This window comes from Halichoeres trimaculatus, unplaced genomic scaffold, assembly GCF_033239565.1.
Source record: "Halichoeres trimaculatus isolate MK-OKI-2021-1 unplaced genomic scaffold, fHalTri1.1 fHalTri1_scaffold_23, whole genome shotgun sequence".
Taxonomy (NCBI): Eukaryota; Metazoa; Chordata; class Actinopteri; order Labriformes; family Labridae; genus Halichoeres; species Halichoeres trimaculatus.
The window spans coordinates 15405355-15424606 of NW_027437201.1; the positions used below are offsets into that span (position 1 = coordinate 15405355).

The following is a 19252-nucleotide window of genomic DNA, read 5'->3' on the forward strand; positions in this document are numbered from 1 at the left end:
AGTCACACAGTGTAAAGGACATTTTATAATGACCGTCTTATCCCTTGCAAATCCCATCATTAACGTTCTGATCAGGGATAATCTTCATCTGGTGTCTGCATGAAAGACGTGAGCTCCAGAAGTCAACGTGCACAGCTGCCTCAAGGGACTTTCAGCTGCGTGTGTGTGAGTTGGGGGTGTTGGGTCAGTCTGGGTGCACAGTGGGTCCCTCTGCTCGATTTGCAGCAGCATGCAAACATCACACATCTGAGTACATACATGAATAATAGAGCAGGAAATTAACAAACCACGGGGACACGCTGCAGCTCCAGCATTATAAATTCATCAGAGACAACTTCACACTTCCATCTGATTCCATCACTCGCTTTCTTTTAGCACCTCCCCGGCTTTAAGTAGATATGTGTGTACTTTATAGCCACTGCTGAGGCCTCTGCAGGTCAAGCAAACACACGCTTGTTGCAGAATATTAGAGAGAAGGCGGCTGGGGGATTAAAAGCAGACACAAGAGAAAGTGTGATAGGAAAAGAGAGGGGGAGAGGTGCAGAGTTAGCCGAGCAGGAATTATTGAGGAGCGTCTGTCGGTTCTTGCTTTCTAAATAATGGATGAGATCCTCCAATAAGATAAAACCAAAACTCCACGCCGTTACAAGGACATAGACTGCTGTGAATACTAACTACACTGCGCTTTCATTGGGTTTACTGTGTGATCGTGCAGGGCTCCTCCTCGCTGTGCACAGAGCTGTGTGCATCATCACCTGCCTGGTGTAAGGGATCTCCTGCACCCTAATGAGCCGGCTGCTGTGCCCGCTGTCACATAATAACAAGGTGTTTTCATTCTTTATGTTTCTCTATTCTCATATTCTGAACTGATCTCATGTTCCCTCCCTGATAACCCTCCTCCTGTTCACTTATTTATGCAGACAGCAGAGGGAACACGTGGCGATCTGTCAGACTTACAGAGTCTGTCCAGTGATGTCTTTCCTCCCGCAAGCCGGAGACTTGTTACAGCTAGGGATGGGTACCGCATTGAGCCTGACCGATATGGGATTTTTGGGGCCCAGGTCGATACTGATACTGGGGGCAAAAAGAAGCCGATATCCGATATATCAGCCGATATCCAATATATTGACTGACACCCGATACATGTGCTGATATATGTAATAAATTTATTGATATACACAGGAAAAATACTGTATATGAACACAAATTTTGACTAGCTATTAAAAAGTTTCATCACCCATTTAATGCATGGGACTAAACTAGATCTTAAGAAACAATGTCACTGATTTCAAAATATGCAATAAATACAATTACAACAAAATATATTGAAACATTTTCAAAAATTATTTCAACCAAAACAACAACTGGTGAATTTATAAACCCAGGTTAATTCTGCATGGCATTATAAAGTGAGGCGCTGTGTAGTAGCCTTATATTAATTAACACCTAGAAACAGGAGCGACAGAATCTCCGTGGGGCAATTTTTTAATAATTGGCTACATTTTGGCCGATGTTGATTAATCGGTGACAGGCTTTAATAGGCCCGATTAATCGGGTGGGCCGATTAATCAATCTGGTTCTACCGCATTAAGCACTTTTATAGGTATTCACCGAATGCAGTCAAAAGTACAGGGTACCAATTCATGTTAATCCAAAGGTACCAACTTTAGGAACCTAAAAGCTAGGGATGGGAGGACATGCTATTCTCACAATTAAATTCTATAATGATTTTAGGGTGTCGATTGGATTTAAATTGCAATTCTTCAATATTTAAATTTTTTACAATTCTAGTTTGCTTTTTTAAACACCAGACCATGGGAAAAGACTATATCAGGAGCCATATTTTCTCATAAAATGCACATCAGGTGAGTCAGAAAGAAACATTTAAGCCCTGCTTTTTCCAATCCAGTTTATAAACAGAGACTAAAATTAAGAATTTGAACTAAAAAAAAAAAAAAAATTGTCAAAGAATCCCGATTTTGATATTGTCAAAGAAAATCCCTGATATATCGTAACGATTTTTTCTCCCACCCTTACCAAATGCAAATCCTTGTGACTGTGAGGGACTGGAAGAGTAGGTGCTGTGCTGGACATGAACACAGCATCGCAAGTTTATATATTGAAGAATAAATATGTTAAATTGAAACAAAAGAGATTTTATTATTAAACAAATACTTTTTACCACATAAACACAAAAAGGTACCAAAAAGCGGTACAGTTGAGTTGAGCATTGGTGCCACAATGTTTCAAATGTGAAAGGTACCCATCCCTTGTTACAGCTTCAAGTTGTAGCGGTTCTGGGTCCAAACAGGGAGTCCACACTGATGTATAAAATGGCACTGATCACCTCACGGTGTAGTGTGACCATGCAAAGATGCATAAGCAAAGCCTTCCTTAGGCTCACTGTGCTTTTCACACCTGCTATCTAACTTCAGGGGGCCAACCTCTTGTTCATGTGTCAGTTTGAAATTCACAAAGTGCTTGGCTGCTGTTTGCCGAACAGCTTCACTCCCAGACTGAAGATCATGTAAAGCTTGGGTGTTAAAGATGAGAGAAGAGATGTAGTCCGAGCCTCACAGCAAGTCCGCATCAAAAGCAAGACGTGATCTGCATTTCAGATTTATTAAAGCATCCCTCCTTTCAGTGCACAACATCTCAGAGCTCATTCCTCTGATCAGGCAGCAGATCTAAAGTTGATTTCACAGTCAGTGTTTCACATGTGAGCTTTATTAAAGCAGTTTTATTAATTCAAGCTGGATCTGATCAAATATTTCAGAGAGAAATGAAAAATTAAAGTGACGTCTGAGGAGGGAAGAGGGCAGGACGAGTGTGATTTCCAGATAATCTGCATACTAAGATCATAAAGATGATCCTGTCATCGTATGATCCAGATCTCTTTTCTCTGAAGGGAAAACGTGTTTTTAACATGTGCAGACTTTGACTCTGATGATGCTTCAGTGAAGGAGGCCTTTTGGAAAGATGTGGGTTCCTCTGGTTTATCCTCCACTGTGTCTCTTTTTACAGGACAACATCAGTCAACCCATCATCCTGCTGTATCGAGGCATCACAGCCAATAATAGCAGTGTCACCGCTAGACTGAAACACACACACACACATACACACAGATACATGTGCAACCCTCCACAATGATTCAAGGTCACACAGCTCTCTCTGCAAACTGTTTTCCTCTCATTTCTTTTCTGCATCCATGGTGGAAACAGATTCAGCAGGAGGGCATCATGGGAATCAGGGGAGATTGGACCCCATCAGTGTTTTGTTAACAGACTCTGAGGATCAGCAGTGAGGCTGAGACAGCACAGACAGACGAGTCACTGCCCTGCAGGTCTATAAATCTGCTGTATCACGGTTCAACAGGAGGATCTGATTGGTCGGCAAGTCCATGTCTGATGATACTCCCAAAGGAAATCATATCAGTTATGTTAAAAGGTGAAAATGCAGATGGTTAACTAAATAAAGAACTACAAATTTGATATTTATGAGATAATGAATAAGATAGGGTTTGCACAGTGAATAGACTGAATAGTAGGAAGAGCAGCAGAGGAAAGACACTAAAAACTGTTTTAACTTTATGGAGTTATTTTATGAGCTGTTGGTCTCTGGTTTGTCTTTGATGAAGCATGTGAGGGCTCAGGAGTTAAATTATTAAGCAATAAATGTCACTGTGAGGCTACGAGGTAAGCAGCTGAGAGTGTTACATCTCTACAGAAAATTATCTGTCAATCAGTCGACACCTCTCTGTTTGGATCTGATGGAGTGCAAAACTTTAGGGTGTAAATTTTACCCACAAGGCATCCTGGGGAGCCTAACATCACATTACATGAATGATAAAGAGGCTGGGTAAAAGATGGACAATGTGACAGCTCCCAAAAGTAAAGCTTAATCAGTAAGTTTGGGACTCAGACTTCATGTTTGGATTGAACAAATATTTAAAATATATGATTAAAAAAGTTTTTATGGCTAAAACTGTTTATACTTTTTCTAACTGATTGATTTATGGAAATTTATGAAGAGAAACACAGATGAAGCACAAAACTGTGTTAAAAGATCTATAAATGATTTTTTTTCAATAAGAAATATTCAGTAGGATAATAATCACCACCTGCTGCATGTTGTCTGCCACAGATTTACCACAACGCTTTAATTAACAAATGAAATTAAACTCCAGCAGAGCTCATGAGACTGTCTGATGAAGGTTTTTTAAGGGCGTTCATCACTTATGCCTCTTTAAGAGGACAGCTAGGGACATGACAAGTTCATTTCAGTGCTTATCTGGTTTCAGGCATATCATATCATCTATATTATACCTATCCCTGCTTCACTCACGCACTGACACACACGCCTCTATCTGTGTTACACTGACGTTCCTACCGGGTTATCTCCATCAGACACTCGGCACACAGCGACATGTATCAGAGGTGACATCTTTCTCCATCGTTGAGATTTGTCAAAGAGGAAGACGGGATGTGATGTCAGTATCTGTGCAGCGTGAGAGACGAGAAGCTGACAGGTAGAGATGAAGATGTACAGACAGGAGAGGAACGACTCCAGGAGAGACAAAGAAGTTACGGTGAGGACAGGTCACAATCAGAGGTCTGTCGTTTTTTTATGTCCAAAAACACCTAACACAAGATTTTACCTGCAAGAATTCTCCTCAAAAGAGCCTGGAGGTCTTTTTTATTTATAAATTCTGACTGGACATGTTGCACAATAATAATTTTTTGAAGTATGAGCTACTCTCTGCAGAAAATCAAAGTTCCTCTAGGGGCACCAGCACCACTACCTGAAGAGTCTGCACTTCTTTTTCAGATTAAATGAGCTGTTTACTCACAAATTTGGGGCTAACACCACTGCCAGAAGAATAAGGTGGAAATTCATCATACAGTGAAGATAAAAGGATTCTTTGCAGCATGAGAAAATAATGTAAGGACTAGTGCAACGTAAGCAGTTGGTTGTGCAAATTAGAAACCAGATAGGGCGTAAGGCGAGCAGCAAAAGCTTGCTTGATGTCAGGGTCCTGCTCATCCTTTCCTGATCTTTCTGGGAAGCTTTGGAAAACTAGTGATAAGAGCTGCTCAGACATAAAAGAAGAGTTTGTAAAAGTCAAAGGTTTAATGCACTGAAAATAATCACCTGACCCAGCTTTAAATTAGTCCTCTAAATTTCTTGTATGTCCCTGACTTTTGTTGCAGACATGAACAACATAAAATGACCCTCTCTCTGCAAACACAGCTCCACTCTGTGCAGCCTTTCCTGTTCTCCAGGTGCCAGCTAACATCTTAAGTGGTTACAAGAGGACAGGGAGCAGCTGACGTGTGGATCGGTACGTATAAAAAGCATTTATGAGACAACTTAACAACCTCATCCTACTACCTCCTGCACTAAACTCTGCTTGCACCTCCTGCCCCCTCTCCAGTACTAGGGAGCCACTACACTGCAGATAGCTATTAGTGCCCAGCCAGGAGCCCTGCGGTGTTCTGGGGGCCGGTAATGGCCCACTTTGAGGCATGGTGGGAGCTTGTCACGGGGGCCTAATGAAGACAAAGGCAGGGTGTGTGGAGTACACAGGCACGGGTGAGAGTGGGCTAATGCTGCTTTAATGGAAACCTTTGCTGTCCTTGATGTATCGTGGGTTCAAGACAGAGGGCGGGCTGGATGCATACAAGCTCTGAGCTCTGTACATATGATTTACATAAAGATTTCAGGCTGCAGATTGTGCAGCATCAACACACTTCTGGAGCTGTGCAACACACAGCGTGAGTTTGTATTAATACAGATGCATAAATCACATTATAACTAGATTCAAAGTTAACAAGTAGCAAGAGGACATTAAAAGTTTAAGGCTGTCTGGAAAGGCCCTCCACTTTCTGGTCAATTAAAGGCTGCCGAATGGATTTCTCTGCCTGCTCACCTGCTTTTATGAATAGTGAAGTGAGGGGAGCACCAGGAAAATTGATATCAAGGGAAAAGGAAGATCACTGAGTCTCCCTCCTGCTCCTTTTACACAGCTCACTGTAATGCAGCAGTAAAGAAGCGGCTACCTACAGGTCCAGGGAGATGTGCTGTGATCTGCAGCAGCAGCAGCTAAGTGCTCCTAAAGATCCGTGGGATGTTGATCAATACTTAAAGCCGGAGATGGTAATGTAGAGATAGAAGAGCACTCTGCAGCTGGAGTCAGATATTTTTTATAAAGAGAGGGTTGGAACAGAAAAAGAGACTAAATACAATGGTCAAAAATCTCTGAGATGTAACTCTAGATGTCCAGAGAATCATCAGCAAGTCATCTTGTGAGAACTTAGATATATGTTAGGTTATATGTGAGTGTGAATTGTGATGAAGTGACCCTTTAGGAAGTAAGAGTGACTGTGTAAAGTGTGCGTTCTGTCGGGAACAGCTCAGTTATTCCCCGCTGTGGAAAAACTGGTGATAGACAGCCTGAGACAGGGAAGGCATCACCGCTAATAGCAGAGCATTGATTTTTCACTGCTATCCCACACATCATTCAGAGGGGACGTACAGAAAGATAGCTGCTCTCACCAGCTGACACACACGCACACACTACAGACACTCACACACACATCAGGATAAACAAACCCCTGCTCCACCTTCATCCAGTCCCCTCCTGTAGGCCCTCAGAGAGGAGGGGTGATGGAGGGCGGCTGTAAAAGACTTCACACCATTAGCTTCATTGATACCTGCCAAAAGAGGCAGCGGGAAGGTGTGTGTGTGTGTGTGTGTGTGTGTGTGTGTGTGTGTGTGTGTGTGTGTGTGTGTGTGTGTGTGTGTGTGTGTGTGTGTACAGTGCGAGCCAGGCGCCACAACATTATAAAGATGTTCAGGAAGCATGAGGCGCTGCGAGCTGACAGGCTGGTATCACTCTCCCTGTCCTCCCCCCTCTGCACGAGAGAGTCGCAGTCAATAACCCCCACCGCTCCGACACCGCTCCGTTACCGCTCCGCCACCGCTGCAGCAACTCAGCAAAAAACAATGACCCTCCCGCCTCTGATGCAGGGAGGGAACCAGTCTCCATAAAATCTTTCAAGGTAAAGTCTGCAGGCATTTTCGTTACTTATTAGTAAACACAAATCCAAACTGGGCAGCCACCACCGACAGCCTCCAACTGGGACAACACCACCACAGTCACTAGCCTAGCATCCACCTGCAGCATCGCGTTACTACGCGGAAGACTCTCGAGAGCAGTGCACTTGACTTGGCATGTTAGCACGAGCTAATCACTCAGTTATTTGACACATACCTGCTCAGTAGAAGCCACCTCGCGTTGCTCTTCGTCCCTCGCTGCTCTCCAAGTGCCCAAGTGAAAGTCCATAAATTCTTCACCCTCGTTTAGTAAAAAGCTTGGTCTGTTTGGTATTCCACCTCACTTTGTTTGAGATTTTACTTCCTCCGTGATACATCCACTATCATAGCCGCTCGGGATAGCTTCTCCCACGCGCTAACCAACACCAAAGTCACTCGCGCACTAGGCGCGCTGTGATCGGCTGACGTTACCCAGACTGTAAAAAATAAATGGACGTCCCGAAGTGAGGTCGCCACAAAAAATGCTCCCCCTGGTGGCTGGCTGAAGTACAAGTAAAAAAAATCCATCTCCCCATAGATAAGCTGTGGTCAAACTTTAAAGGGGACATATGCTGATCTGCAATTTAATACTTACATATAGTATAATAAAGTTGAAAACAAGACCTTACACTCCCTGAATTTTCAAAAAAATTAGATAGTGTATTTTTTCTGATATCCTAGAACGAGATTTGATGCCTCTGAAAATAGGTCATTGACATTTGGCTTCGAGATTACGACCTTCATGACGACACAAGGATCCTTTCTTTTTATTGGAGTAATCTGATAAAGCAGCTCCTCCTCTGTGATGTCAGTTAGTCACACAACCGCCAACGAGGGATACATCCACCAAGAGCCGAGTAAAAACGTATAAACTATACATATTACAGTACTGGTTTGACACACCACACTGAAGCGTCCTGAGATGATCTGTGTCGAGGTGGATTTTCTTCCTCCTGAGCTGCAGAACCGTCCGGGTCTGACTCCGGGTCCAATACAAAAGGACGTATCCTACACTCTGACATTTTATTAGTGCTATCAATGCCTTACGGTGAAGTTTTGGCAAACAGCAAACTCGCTCGGTCTGCCCCAACCAATATGGCGATTTTGCAAAAACCGCCCCCTGGCTCTACCCCCTCCGCCCCTCTGATAGAACTGACCAATCAGAGCACAAAGGGCTGTGACGTTGCGAGGTTACTGTAGGTCATTCTCGAAACGGAGCGTTTCAACGAGATCTTCAGAATGGCCTAAACTGAGGATATTGAGAACACTATTGTGGGGCACTGAAGGAACGACTTGTACTGAGGGCAGAAATGCTTTACAGGCATCCTAGTCTGGCATAGTGAAAAGGAGAAACAAGCATGATATGTCCCCTTTAAAAAATGAATACACCTCATAGAAAAGTTTCTCACATATTGTTATGGTGATTTGAAGATATAATTTGGCATCCCTGTATCCGAGTCCTCTTTTTTCTGAAGTTTCATTTTTATTAATTATAAGATTTTTTTGTGTACCCCTAGTTTCTCCTTTTATCATTAAAATGACCCTTCATGAAAATTGTTGCTGTTCTTATTTTTGTGCGGCCTTTTGTGGCTTTCTGATTTGCAGCTTTTAACATTAAGTCCGTGACGTTTGTAGTAGTTTCTTGTCAGCTCAGTTTTTGTCTCTCTGTTGACTCTTCATGTTTCATTGAGCTACAACCTTTTTTATTACTCTTGTGCTTTTCTGTGTCCCTGTCTGCTCTGTTTTGGTTGCTTTTGGGGACTTTGCAGTGTATTGTGTCCACTTCTGTTTTCCTTCCTCTTTGTTCGTGAGTTTTGGATGTCTGCAGGATTTTGCATCTCTACTTGTGTCTTTTGTACTGCTGTGTCCTTTTTGCATTTCTATTTGTGTGTGTGTGTGTGTGTGTGTGTGTGTGTGTGTGTGTGTGTGTGTGTGTGTGTGTGTGTGTGTGTGTGTGTGTGTGTGTGTGCATGTGTGCGTGTGTGTGTGTGTGTGTGTGTGTGTGTGTGTAATATTTGCATTTTTTTAATCTAACTGTGGTGACTTTTGTCTTTTGTATAAACGTTGAATTTCTTCTATAGACCTTCCTTGGTTGGTCTTGCACTTAAGTTTTCAGGAGCTGCTTCCGGAAATCCACTTTCAGCAGTTCATCAAAGGCAAAGAAGAAGACATCACCTTTTCCTCTCTGTTTCTCTCTCTTGATTCACTTTGAAAGGACCAGGACAAAATTTCATTTCAGGGTGAATCTGTCACCGTAAGGAATCGTTAACACAACACAAATGACGTGCCTTCCTCCTGATGGAGGAGGAAAAGGAAGGAAGGATCTCTGCTGTGTCACCATACTGCCCTCGAGTGGAGAAGGATTAAAACTGAAAATATGCCAAGGTTTTTTCCCTTATTCTCCGTTTTTTTTTTTTTAATTTTTTGCTCTGGGTGTGGCAGAAACTCTTTTCAACCTGATAGAAGCAGGTCGATTTTAATGTGACTTTAATGAGTGAGGGGCTGAAATTTGTCCTTCATGCAGCCTGTTTTTGCCTATTTGAGGATGTGATTTGTAGTCGCTACAATGCTGAATTTAGCAGAATTTTGTAGCAAAGAGGCTGTTAGGTGTTAATGACAAGTTCAGAAACATTAAAAAGGACATGCTAAGTGGTTGGCCGGCCCAGCTGGTACCTCATTTTCAGAGGTCATGGGCCTCATTGTGCTGGTCTCATGGTTGATTTCAGATACCAACAGGATCCAATTTGGTGCACATATTTCAAATCTATCCTGTTAAATGAAGCAATAAAGCCCACCAATATGAATATTCTTACAGAGGAAGCAAGTTTTAAACATTTCAGACCCAATAAGAGCAGGAAAACAACTCAAGTCACAGCGAATTTGCACTCTTTATTATTTGTAAATTCATTGAACTTCACATCATTATCATTTAACAGTGTGATCACATATTCCTCTGATTGTGTGAAGGTTTACACAGCAGCTCTGACTCCTTTGTTTGGAGTTTTCAGATCCTGCAGTGACTTTGTGACTGTACAGGGTCGTGTGAGGCTGAGTGAGAAGAGTCTGAGTGCAAAACAGCAAAAACTCATTTCACCTGACAAGACAAGGCTTGTTCAGTTTTCTTTTAAATTATGGATTCATAAAAGTCTGGCTCATAAAAGAGGGTTCTTGGCCTTTTGCAGAAACAGACAGAGACACAGAGAGGTTCAGTGGGCCGTGGCTGTACCTGTGCTCGATCCCTAAACAATGCATGTTATATTACAGTAATGCTTCTCAGCCACGTTACAAACCTCTGAAGGCTGCAGAGATCTACAAGCTTCATAAACCTGAATCCAGACAAAAATTACACTTTTCTATCTCTGTCAGTGCACTGCGGTGTGGCTCTGCACCCTGAGCAGAGGGTGATAGATAAGGCAGGCAGGTGTGGAGATGTGCGTTTAGGTGCTGGCAGGTGGTGTGTGCTCATGAGTGTGTGGAGCCTCATCCAGACACCCATCTTCAGGGTACAGGGAGGATTTACAGGAACACTGGCTGTCTGCCACTAAAAAGCTCCAATATGACACCTGAAATCTCTCATTTGCCTCTGTGCAGGCGCAATTCCAGGTAATAAACCCAGCTTTTTGCCTGCAAGGATTCTTTGTCAACATCATTTTACATCTGAGGCAATTCTGCGGAACAGCTCTCACAGGCAGAAAGCTGCCTCTAAAAGCAAAATAATGAGACTGTATTACACTCCATTACAGCTCAAACACATTCCTGCTCCTCTGTTTCTGCCCGTGACGTGCACAAGAGCCAGAACACAACAAAACGTCAAGGTGATGCCAATTAGCAGCATCCTCAGCCTGCAGGAGGCCTTCATAGTCAGACAGCAACACACACACACACACACACACACACACACACACACACACACACACACACACACACACACACACACACACACACACACACACACACACACACACACACACACACACACAGTGCTCAGGAGGAGTGGCGTAAACTGCACTTAACCATCAATAGTTTCATCCTCCAGAATCACACAGTGTGAGGCAGAGAGGGGGGAAAAGACGGTTTAATCCTGGCTTTAAGCCCCGGTAAAAATAGGACTGGGAGTAGAACGCAGCAGATTAGGCCCAGGGATTAACTCGCCATTTGTTTTCTAAGAGCATCCGGTGCTGGAGGTGTAAGAGCAGAGGAGAGGACAGGACAGGACACAGCAGAGACAAGAAAAGGAAAGTAAACAACCAATTTAACAAAGGAGAGAGGGATAAACAGGATTGGAACCAAGAAGAAGAGACGGGAAAAGAACGTGAGACAAGAGGAAATCAAATTAAATTAATCTAATTAATCAATAAAGAGGTTAAGGTCCTGCTCTGTACTATTTACCTGGTGTCACTTTGTCCCAAACAACCTCCTAGAGAAGCATTGTTAGAGCCGAGCCTTCACAGTCACACCAAATATCGCTCTTGAATATCAAAGAGCCACATTATGATGATCTGAGGCTTAAAATCTGGGCTTCGAGGTACTTTTGTTTCCTCTGTGTACACTGAAAAAAAACAAAGCATTATATTCAGTCTGAACACAACTTCACACAACAGAAAAATCAGTTGCAATCTGGAGCATAATGTGTGGTCTATGCACAGAGTTATTAGAATTAATCTAAACAAGACCAGAGGTGGGAAACAAGTGCACACAACTTTGCAGAAGTGCAGGAACTTGCAACAAGAAAGAAAGACCCAAGAAGAAAAGCAAATCTGGCTTATTTAATGAAGTATAAATGAGAAAAAAAAGTACAGCTGTGCAAACCTTGGTGTAAAACAAAGCATACATCTGCAATCAAAACAACACAAACCTGGTTTTAAGTCTGAAGTCAGTGGCGGAGTTTTGTCCTGATACTCAAAGGGTCCATAGTGAGACAGCAAAGTGGATGCAAGAGTTCACAACAGCTTCTTGAATTCTTTTTACATTATCTCTGTTGTGCATTCAAATTTATAGAGAGATACAAGAAAAAAAATAACTTCTTCTCAGGTTGTAACCAGTCTGGATGTTCAGAAGGTGTGCAGGAATGATACACCCAAAAATGATCCACATTTCCGCTCACAATACTATAAAGACTAAATAGCATTCATGTGTTGAAAATGTTATTACAAGGAGAAAATTGAGAGATGGCTAAAAAAGTGAATTGCCTATACCTTAAACATGGATGTACACGCCCTGTGTTATTCAGGGTTGACCAGCACCTGCAGCAGAGTTACAGACACTCAGCGTGGAGGACAAACTGCACCTCTGTCCCTATTTCATGCTGACTCAGCCTTCATTAAAGCCAGCAGCAGACAGCCGATGAAGCAGAGGGTGAAAACTTAATGTTTCAGAGCAGACTCAATTTCAGAGGGGCATTTGGTTCAGGGCCAACGTACCTAGTATTTTCATACAGCTGTAAGAAGTCAGGAACAGAAATCTGTCTACATGGAGGAAAGTGAATGAGCTGGAAATACTAACACTTTAGGTAAGGCGTACAGCTGCCAATGGCCTTAATATCACAGGTTTTTCCATTAATGTTAAGCAATCTCCCATGGCTGTATGACATATGTATGTAGCTCATACCATAAAAGCCATAAGCTGCAGGTTTTAACCCATAATTCCTCTTGATAGCTGTTTTATAGGCAGAGTGAGATTAAAGTACACACATGTACATGTTTTTCTATGTTTGAGCAAACCAACGGGGCCTAACCTTATCTCATGTAGTGGTTGATAGTTTCTGTTCAGCCTGGTTATATAGTGTGAGGTGGAGGTGAAATGTATAGTAGCAAGTAAAGATATCAGCTCATACTCTTTGGTTGGTGAGGGAAGGTACAGCCTGCAATGACATCTTGTCATAGTGAGAAGAAAATGAAGAGGAGCACATTTCTGTTGCAGTAGTGCAATTGCCTTTAATGTGCTTTAGCTCTAGCATGCAAATAAAAGAGGCCTTGGGGGTGGCTGTTATACACACCTATGCTTTTCCTGTATGGCTGGTGTCTGCAGGAAAGAGTGTCAATCATGACAAATTTGGTTGCAACATATTCCCAGACTTGCATAACCCATTTGTCTGCTCCATTATTTTTATAACCATACACAATCTTGGGGAGTCAAGAGTTTTTGTAGGAATTATATTTACTATATCATGCTGTAACAGCCTGGAAATTGAAACAGAACAATTATTATTATTGTTATCATTCTAGTTTTGAGGAAGACGATGGAATCGTTAGTTCAAGTTCTCGCGAGACAAAGGAGAAAAGGGCAACGCTCCACAGTAAGATGTCGCGAGATTTCCGTATCTGAGCTACGAACGGGGTGAAATAATCTTTCCACATTACTCATCGTACACGGTATCATCAAAAAGTGAAAATGTTTTGTTTGTGCGTCAACTCGATGATTTTGGTGGTGATTTTAAAAACGCGCTTGCAGTATTTTTGGCCCTGATGGGTTCTCGTTACTACAGTCCCCTCCTCCGTGGATAAAAAGCGGCTGCGCGGAATCAAACGGTCTTCTCCCACATCAACCGGAGCGACTGCTGTGCCCCTCTACCGCGCGTTCATCGACAAGGTATAGAGCTCAGTTTGTGACAGTTTCTGTGGTTGATTGTGATTTCATATCGCCGTTCTCAGTGAATTGATTCTTCTGAAGCCGCGTCTTATGTTTTGTTTTTACCAATTAGTCATTTTTGTCCAGCCGGTGTGTTTTTCTGTCGTCAAACTTCCGGGTTATAAAATGATTAAGGAGCGTGTTTAGTCATTGCTGAAGACGTGGGTTCGGATGTGGGTTCTGGTGTGAGGTTCTGACGCAGTTTGTGGTCGGTTGCTGCCCTGATGTGTTGGCCTTGGGTACCGCGCTAACAAAGACCATGTGGCGGTCTGTGGAGGCCCGGGCCTGTTCTACCAGCTCCCAAGAGCACATTGTGTTTCCCTGCTGCTCTCAGCCCAAATTAATGAGCTCGTTTTAGCTTGTGGGCACTTTCCAGTCATGAGATGCTGTCTCTAGAGGATGAAACTCGGTGCTTGGCTGGAGGAAGCTCTGATTTGGCCTCCTGTCAAACGCAGCCTGCAGACAGAGTCTCTGTGACATCAGAGCAGACAAAGTCCATGGTAGCCCCGCGTGTGCACGTGGCGCCCTGCGATCTTTCTAAGGCTAAGTTTGACTTTTGCACACTTTTATGTTGCCAAAAAAATTCTGCGTTTTTTTTTCTGTGCAAGTTTTCAGGGGTTGGATCTTCGTGCCACTCCCTGAAACTTCGTGCAGATTATGACTGTGCTCTCCTGCACTGACCTGCAAGCTACACGTTGTGACCGGTGCAAGTTGCATGTGGACGTATACTAAAATAATAATAATGGTTTTAAAAGAGAGGTTGTCACGGAATAAGGATGAGGTCAAGAACTTGCACTAAAACGAAAGACATTTGAATTAAAGAGGGGAAAGAGGGAAGCACAAAAAGTTGGAGTGTTTTAAGAATATAAGCTCAGGTCTCTAGAAGTTGTTTACATGTAATCTTTACACTGCCATCATTTTTAGGAAGTTGGAAGATGAGCTGCTTACACTCAAGCTTTTCTAATGAATCATTGTGATGAGATGTGGTTGGGCAAACACATGTCTAAAAATTGTAATCATCATCATCATTTAGGTGTGAAAGTAGTAGATTAAAATGAAGAAGAAAGTAACTTGCAGCGAAATTTGTTGAAATTGATTTTTTTTTCAGTATGGAGGGTAAAAGTTATCCATAAAGGACTGAAAGTAAACAGTTTGCCTACATTTATATGAGTGGAAATCACAGGATGACCTTGATGTGATACCTGATGTATTGCACATAATGTTGCCATTACCCAGTCTTTCTGCAATAACTGAAAAAGTACACAAGAATCATAATTTGTTGTGATGGGGTGGGTCAAACTAGAGAGAAAATCTGCTTCAGGTGCTGTACTTAAATTAGAAAGTCAATATTTGGCACAAGAAATACAATGACTGCATTGCAAGAGTCAGGATGACAACTGGTTGACATGTGGTCCCTCCCTTATTTGACTAAGATCTTTCCCAGTCGAAGAGGTGTCTGCAGGAGCAAGCAAAGAGTTGTAGTTTTCAGTATATGATCAAGACAATGCATTCACTATGTAAGGCTAAGCCTCCCATCTGTGCAAATCCGTGGATTATTTGGTGCAATGTCACTGAACTTGGCACATAAGCCTTTGTTTGATAGACTTACAGTACGCAGGTATGGTGTTGCAGTTCTTTGTGTTTGGGAATCACATTAGGTGAACGTCCAATGAGCTGGCTTTAAGAGTCAGAATAAGGATTATGTGCTTGAGATCTAAGCTGTGTTAATGCATCTTTGTCCAACATTAATGATGTCTGGCTGCAAAAAGAGAGGCCAGCACTAAAGCTACAGCTGCTCGGACAGCTCTGGCTATTTTTTCTGTGAGATGAAACTCGTGCATCCTCACATTTTTGCAATGTAAGCTAAGCTGCTGTTCCTCTTAGACTGCAGTAATAAATGCAAATCATGCTCCTTAGTCATGATTTAAATGCAGAGCTGAAGAAGTTTTCTTAAAGCTATTATACATATAGTCTACTTTCTTTACATGTGTTGTAGGGAGCTACAGGTCTTCTCTAGAAAGCAGTCCGCTAATGGTCTGATTGCCTGATTAATTCACTTATTGTTTCAGCTCCTGACCTCACCTTGCACACAAACAGTCAGCAGGAAACCATGAATTAAAGGTTCAGGAGAAATCATGTGACGATAGAGGTCTTACTGTGGGCGTGGCTGCATTTCAAAGTCACAGTAGTCCAGATGAAGCACTCAGATTCACACTAACCTGAGGTGTGTGTCGTCTATGTTTATCTGTGTGCTATGGGGTCGGTGCCCTCTGCACCCGGCCCCAGACCTGTTCTTAGTGCCAAATGTGACAGAAAGGAGTGAGTGTCCTTTTTTTTTTTCCTCCAGCTCTTTTTCTTGCAGCTGTGTCTCTTTTCTTCATCATGTTTGTGTTTCTCTTTCAGAATCATGGCTGAACTGAAGGAACGCACATTTATTGCCATCAAGCCTGATGGCGTGCAGAGAGGCATCATCGGAGAGGTCATCAAGAGGTTTGAACAGAAGGGCTTCAAACTTGTTGGGATGAAGATGCTCAATGTAAGTCAAATATCTTTATTTTGCATTAAAATGTAAATGTTTAAATGACTTCTTCCATAATATTATGTTAATTATAACCTGCAGAGGTTATAAAAACAGTCATGTGAGTGCAGAGTGAGTGTTAAGACCTCTGGTGAGCTGATTAGCCTGCTTGTCTATTCCTGACTGCTGCACAAGATTAGCACAGAGTCGCAGGCCCTGATCCTCTAGCATCTGATCTGAGACTGAAACTTCCTGGTGAAGTTAAGAAGCATCCCACTCAGTCATTTCTGAACATGCATTATATAAGAAATGATACGAAATAAAATCCATCCTGCAGTTTTGGATGCAAAGACATTCAGAGTTTATCCATTTACTGGTTCACTGTTGTTGCAGAGTTAAGATGCAGGCTGTGTTTGTAGGTGATATCTTGCAGATGTTTTGAAAAGAAATCCCAGAGTTATCTCTTCACACTTTCTGAATCAGACACAAGTGTTGCAGGATGTGAGCTCTGCTCTGTTTTTATCCTGCCTGCGTGTTACGCTCAGGTGGGATTTCTAGCTCAGGGGTTTGTGGTTCTTTACCTTGTGTGACTTGGGTCTAACATAGTGGGACCATGTGACCAGGCATGTTGTAAGGTTGTCGTGGGAGAAGGGTCTTTCAGGGACTTCAGGTTTTAAGCCTCGGAGATTATTTACACCTCATGACAGGTGGGCTTCTTTCTAGTTACTGAAAGCTTCTGTGTCGTGAGATTTGTGAGGAAGCTGCTGCTTAAAATCCAAGAATACCGTGAAGAATAACCAGCCTTGTTTAATTGTCTGTTGCTAAAACGATGGGATATCCTGCTACTCATGTTACATCAGATACATAATCTATGAAGAATAAAAGTTCAACTTGAATTTGATGCGTGTAACTCTTTTCAAAATGGATGGAACAGAGACGACAAAACGCAAAGTTGTGTTAGGCAAAAGTTTGTGGTTTTTTGTTTTTGTTAAATTTTTCAAATTCAAATAATGATTTCCTGAAACTTTGCAAGACTTTGTTCCTTTTTAGCACCACAAGGATGAATTTTGCACCCTGACAGCTGATGCATTAGACTTGAATTGGCTAATGCATGATATTTTATCTGTAGTTTATAGTGTTTGCCTGTAGTGAGACTGCTTTGGGGGTTGCAGGTTTAGCTGAGGTATGATGCACAAAACTCTTGCAGAGTCCTTAATGCAGCAGCTGCAGCTCTGACTCTTGGCCAAGGCCTCTTGATGCATCACTTCCCACTGTCACTTTCAGACTTTCCGATCCTGCAAATGCAGAACTGAGCAAATACTGAAAAGAGTCAATATTTTCCTGCTGGAGTGACTCATTTAACACGGAAATGCAAGTTCTAAACTGCATTATTTTGGTGACATGGGTGGATAAAACTTTCACAAGAGACTCATAGCTAATTTCTCATCATTTTGTGTATTCAGCATCTATGAACATTCACAGAATTTCATCAGTGTGTTTTGTGGGTACAAGTGTCTGAAAGAAGACTTTGTGTCTCTGTCCTGCAGGCGTCTGAGGACCTCCTGATGCAGCACTACATCGACCTGAAGGAGAGACCATTCTTCCCAACTCTCATCAACTACATGAGCTCTGGTCCAGTGGTTGCCATGGTAAGGGAAACCAAACAGGTTGTGTGAGAGTGTGATGTGTTCTAGCTCTGACAATGAGTCATGGGACCTCAGAGCTGATCTAATGATGGAAAAATATTCCCTTGGCTTTGCAGCTGGTGCAGAAAGGTCTTCAAGGTTGGGTAATCTGACACCCAGACCCTATTTTTAGCCACTCCTGAGTATTTTCAGTAAAAAGAATATGTCTTCTCATCATTCCTCTGTCTTGTGTTTTCAGGTGTGGGAAGGCAAGGGTGCTGTGAAGACCGGCAGAGTGATGTTGGGTGAGACCAACCCAGCCGACTCCAAGCCTGGAACCATCAGAGGAGACTTCTGCATTGACGTCAGCAAGTGAGTGAGCTGTTTTACCTTCAACAAAAACCTAAACACTCAACATGTACTTAATGGGCTTCACGTGTGAAGGGCATCAGTGTGAGGGCAATAATAAGGGTACAATCAGTTAGGCTGACAGTGTTACACACAACAGTGGTAATTCTGTCAGCTATTGTAGTTATATTTGAGTCTCTTTTTGACCTTTAGTCTTAGAGTGGTATTGAGGCTGTATCAAGCATTTAAACCTACAACAACCAAACAACCATCAGTCTGAATTCGAGCCTCAGCAGCTGCTAACTCTCCATTCCTCCCTGTTTTCTCTACAGGAACATCATCCACGGCAGCGACTCAGTGGAAAGTGCCAACAAGGAGATCTCCCTGTGGTTCAAGGACGACGAGCTGGTCACCTACACGAGCTGTGCCTTCAGCTGGCTCTACTAAACCTCAGCCCTGCAGCGTCCTCGCACCGGGGACCAGTGACACTCTTGCCTCACTTTTCCTGTTTTTGGTCCATAGCCTAGAGGGCAGAAGAGTTCTTCATGTCCATGTCCTCACATTCCCATCTCATCCTCTTCTCATCATCATGCTGTACCTGGATGTGGTCTGTAAGGTCCAGATCTAGCCCGGATTCATTCCTGACCTCATTCCTGTAGAAACATTCCACTCATCCCATCGATGAACAGTTGATGACTTTAACCAGCCTTTGACTGTCAGTTTTGTTTAACGGTGAATTTGCTTTCCAATAAAACTGCACACAACTCAGACCGTCTCCTCTTTTATTGGTCAGATCTCAGCCCTGATGTGATCCTGGAAGAATTAGCTGATGACACATCAGTTTATATCTGCTGTCTTGCAAGACTGGGAGGAGTCAGATCTCTGTAGTCAGCTTAAGGCCATGTCCACACGTAGCCGGGTATTTGGGAAACCGCATATATTTTTATAAGTTTAAGCCTGTCATCCACACGAAACTGCAGCTTAACGTCACTAAAAACAATGTTTTCTGAAAACTCTGGCAAAAGTGAAGATTTTGGGA

The 19252-nt window shown here is 42.7% G+C and overlaps 2 protein-coding genes across 2 annotated transcripts in view; one reads left to right on the top strand and one right to left on the bottom strand.

The window, feature by feature from the left end:
* ca10a (carbonic anhydrase Xa) overlaps positions 1–7510 on the bottom strand; it is a 437188-nt gene extending 429678 nt beyond the window's left edge. The window contains exon 1 of the mRNA XM_074663964.1: positions 7274–7510. The gene's annotated coding sequence lies outside the window, so the exon portion shown is untranslated. The remainder of the gene's footprint in view (positions 1–7273) is intronic.
* A 6013-nt stretch (positions 7511–13523) lies between these two features.
* nme2a (NME/NM23 nucleoside diphosphate kinase 2a) lies at positions 13524–18981 on the top strand. The gene is made up of 5 exons (XM_074663117.1): positions 13524–13683; positions 16126–16258; positions 17788–17889; positions 18125–18237; positions 18546–18981. Exons 2-5 carry the CDS (start codon positions 16130–16132, stop codon positions 18658–18660), a joined length of 459 nt encoding a protein of 152 aa, XP_074519218.1. The 5' UTR covers positions 13524–13683; positions 16126–16129; the 3' UTR covers positions 18661–18981.
* Positions 18982–19252: the final 271 nt, after the last annotated feature.

Coding starts and splice junctions, on each gene's coding strand:
- nme2a (XM_074663117.1), top strand. CDS start 16,130: ATGGCTGAACTGAAGGAACGCACATTTATTGCCATCAAGCCTGATGGC. Junction 16,259..17,787: donor TTGGGATGAAGATGCTCAAT/GTAAGTCAAATA, acceptor TCTGTCCTGCAG/GCGTCTGAGGACCTCCTGAT. Junction 18,238..18,545: donor TTCTGCATTGACGTCAGCAA/GTGAGTGAGCTG, acceptor TTTTCTCTACAG/GAACATCATCCACGGCAGCG.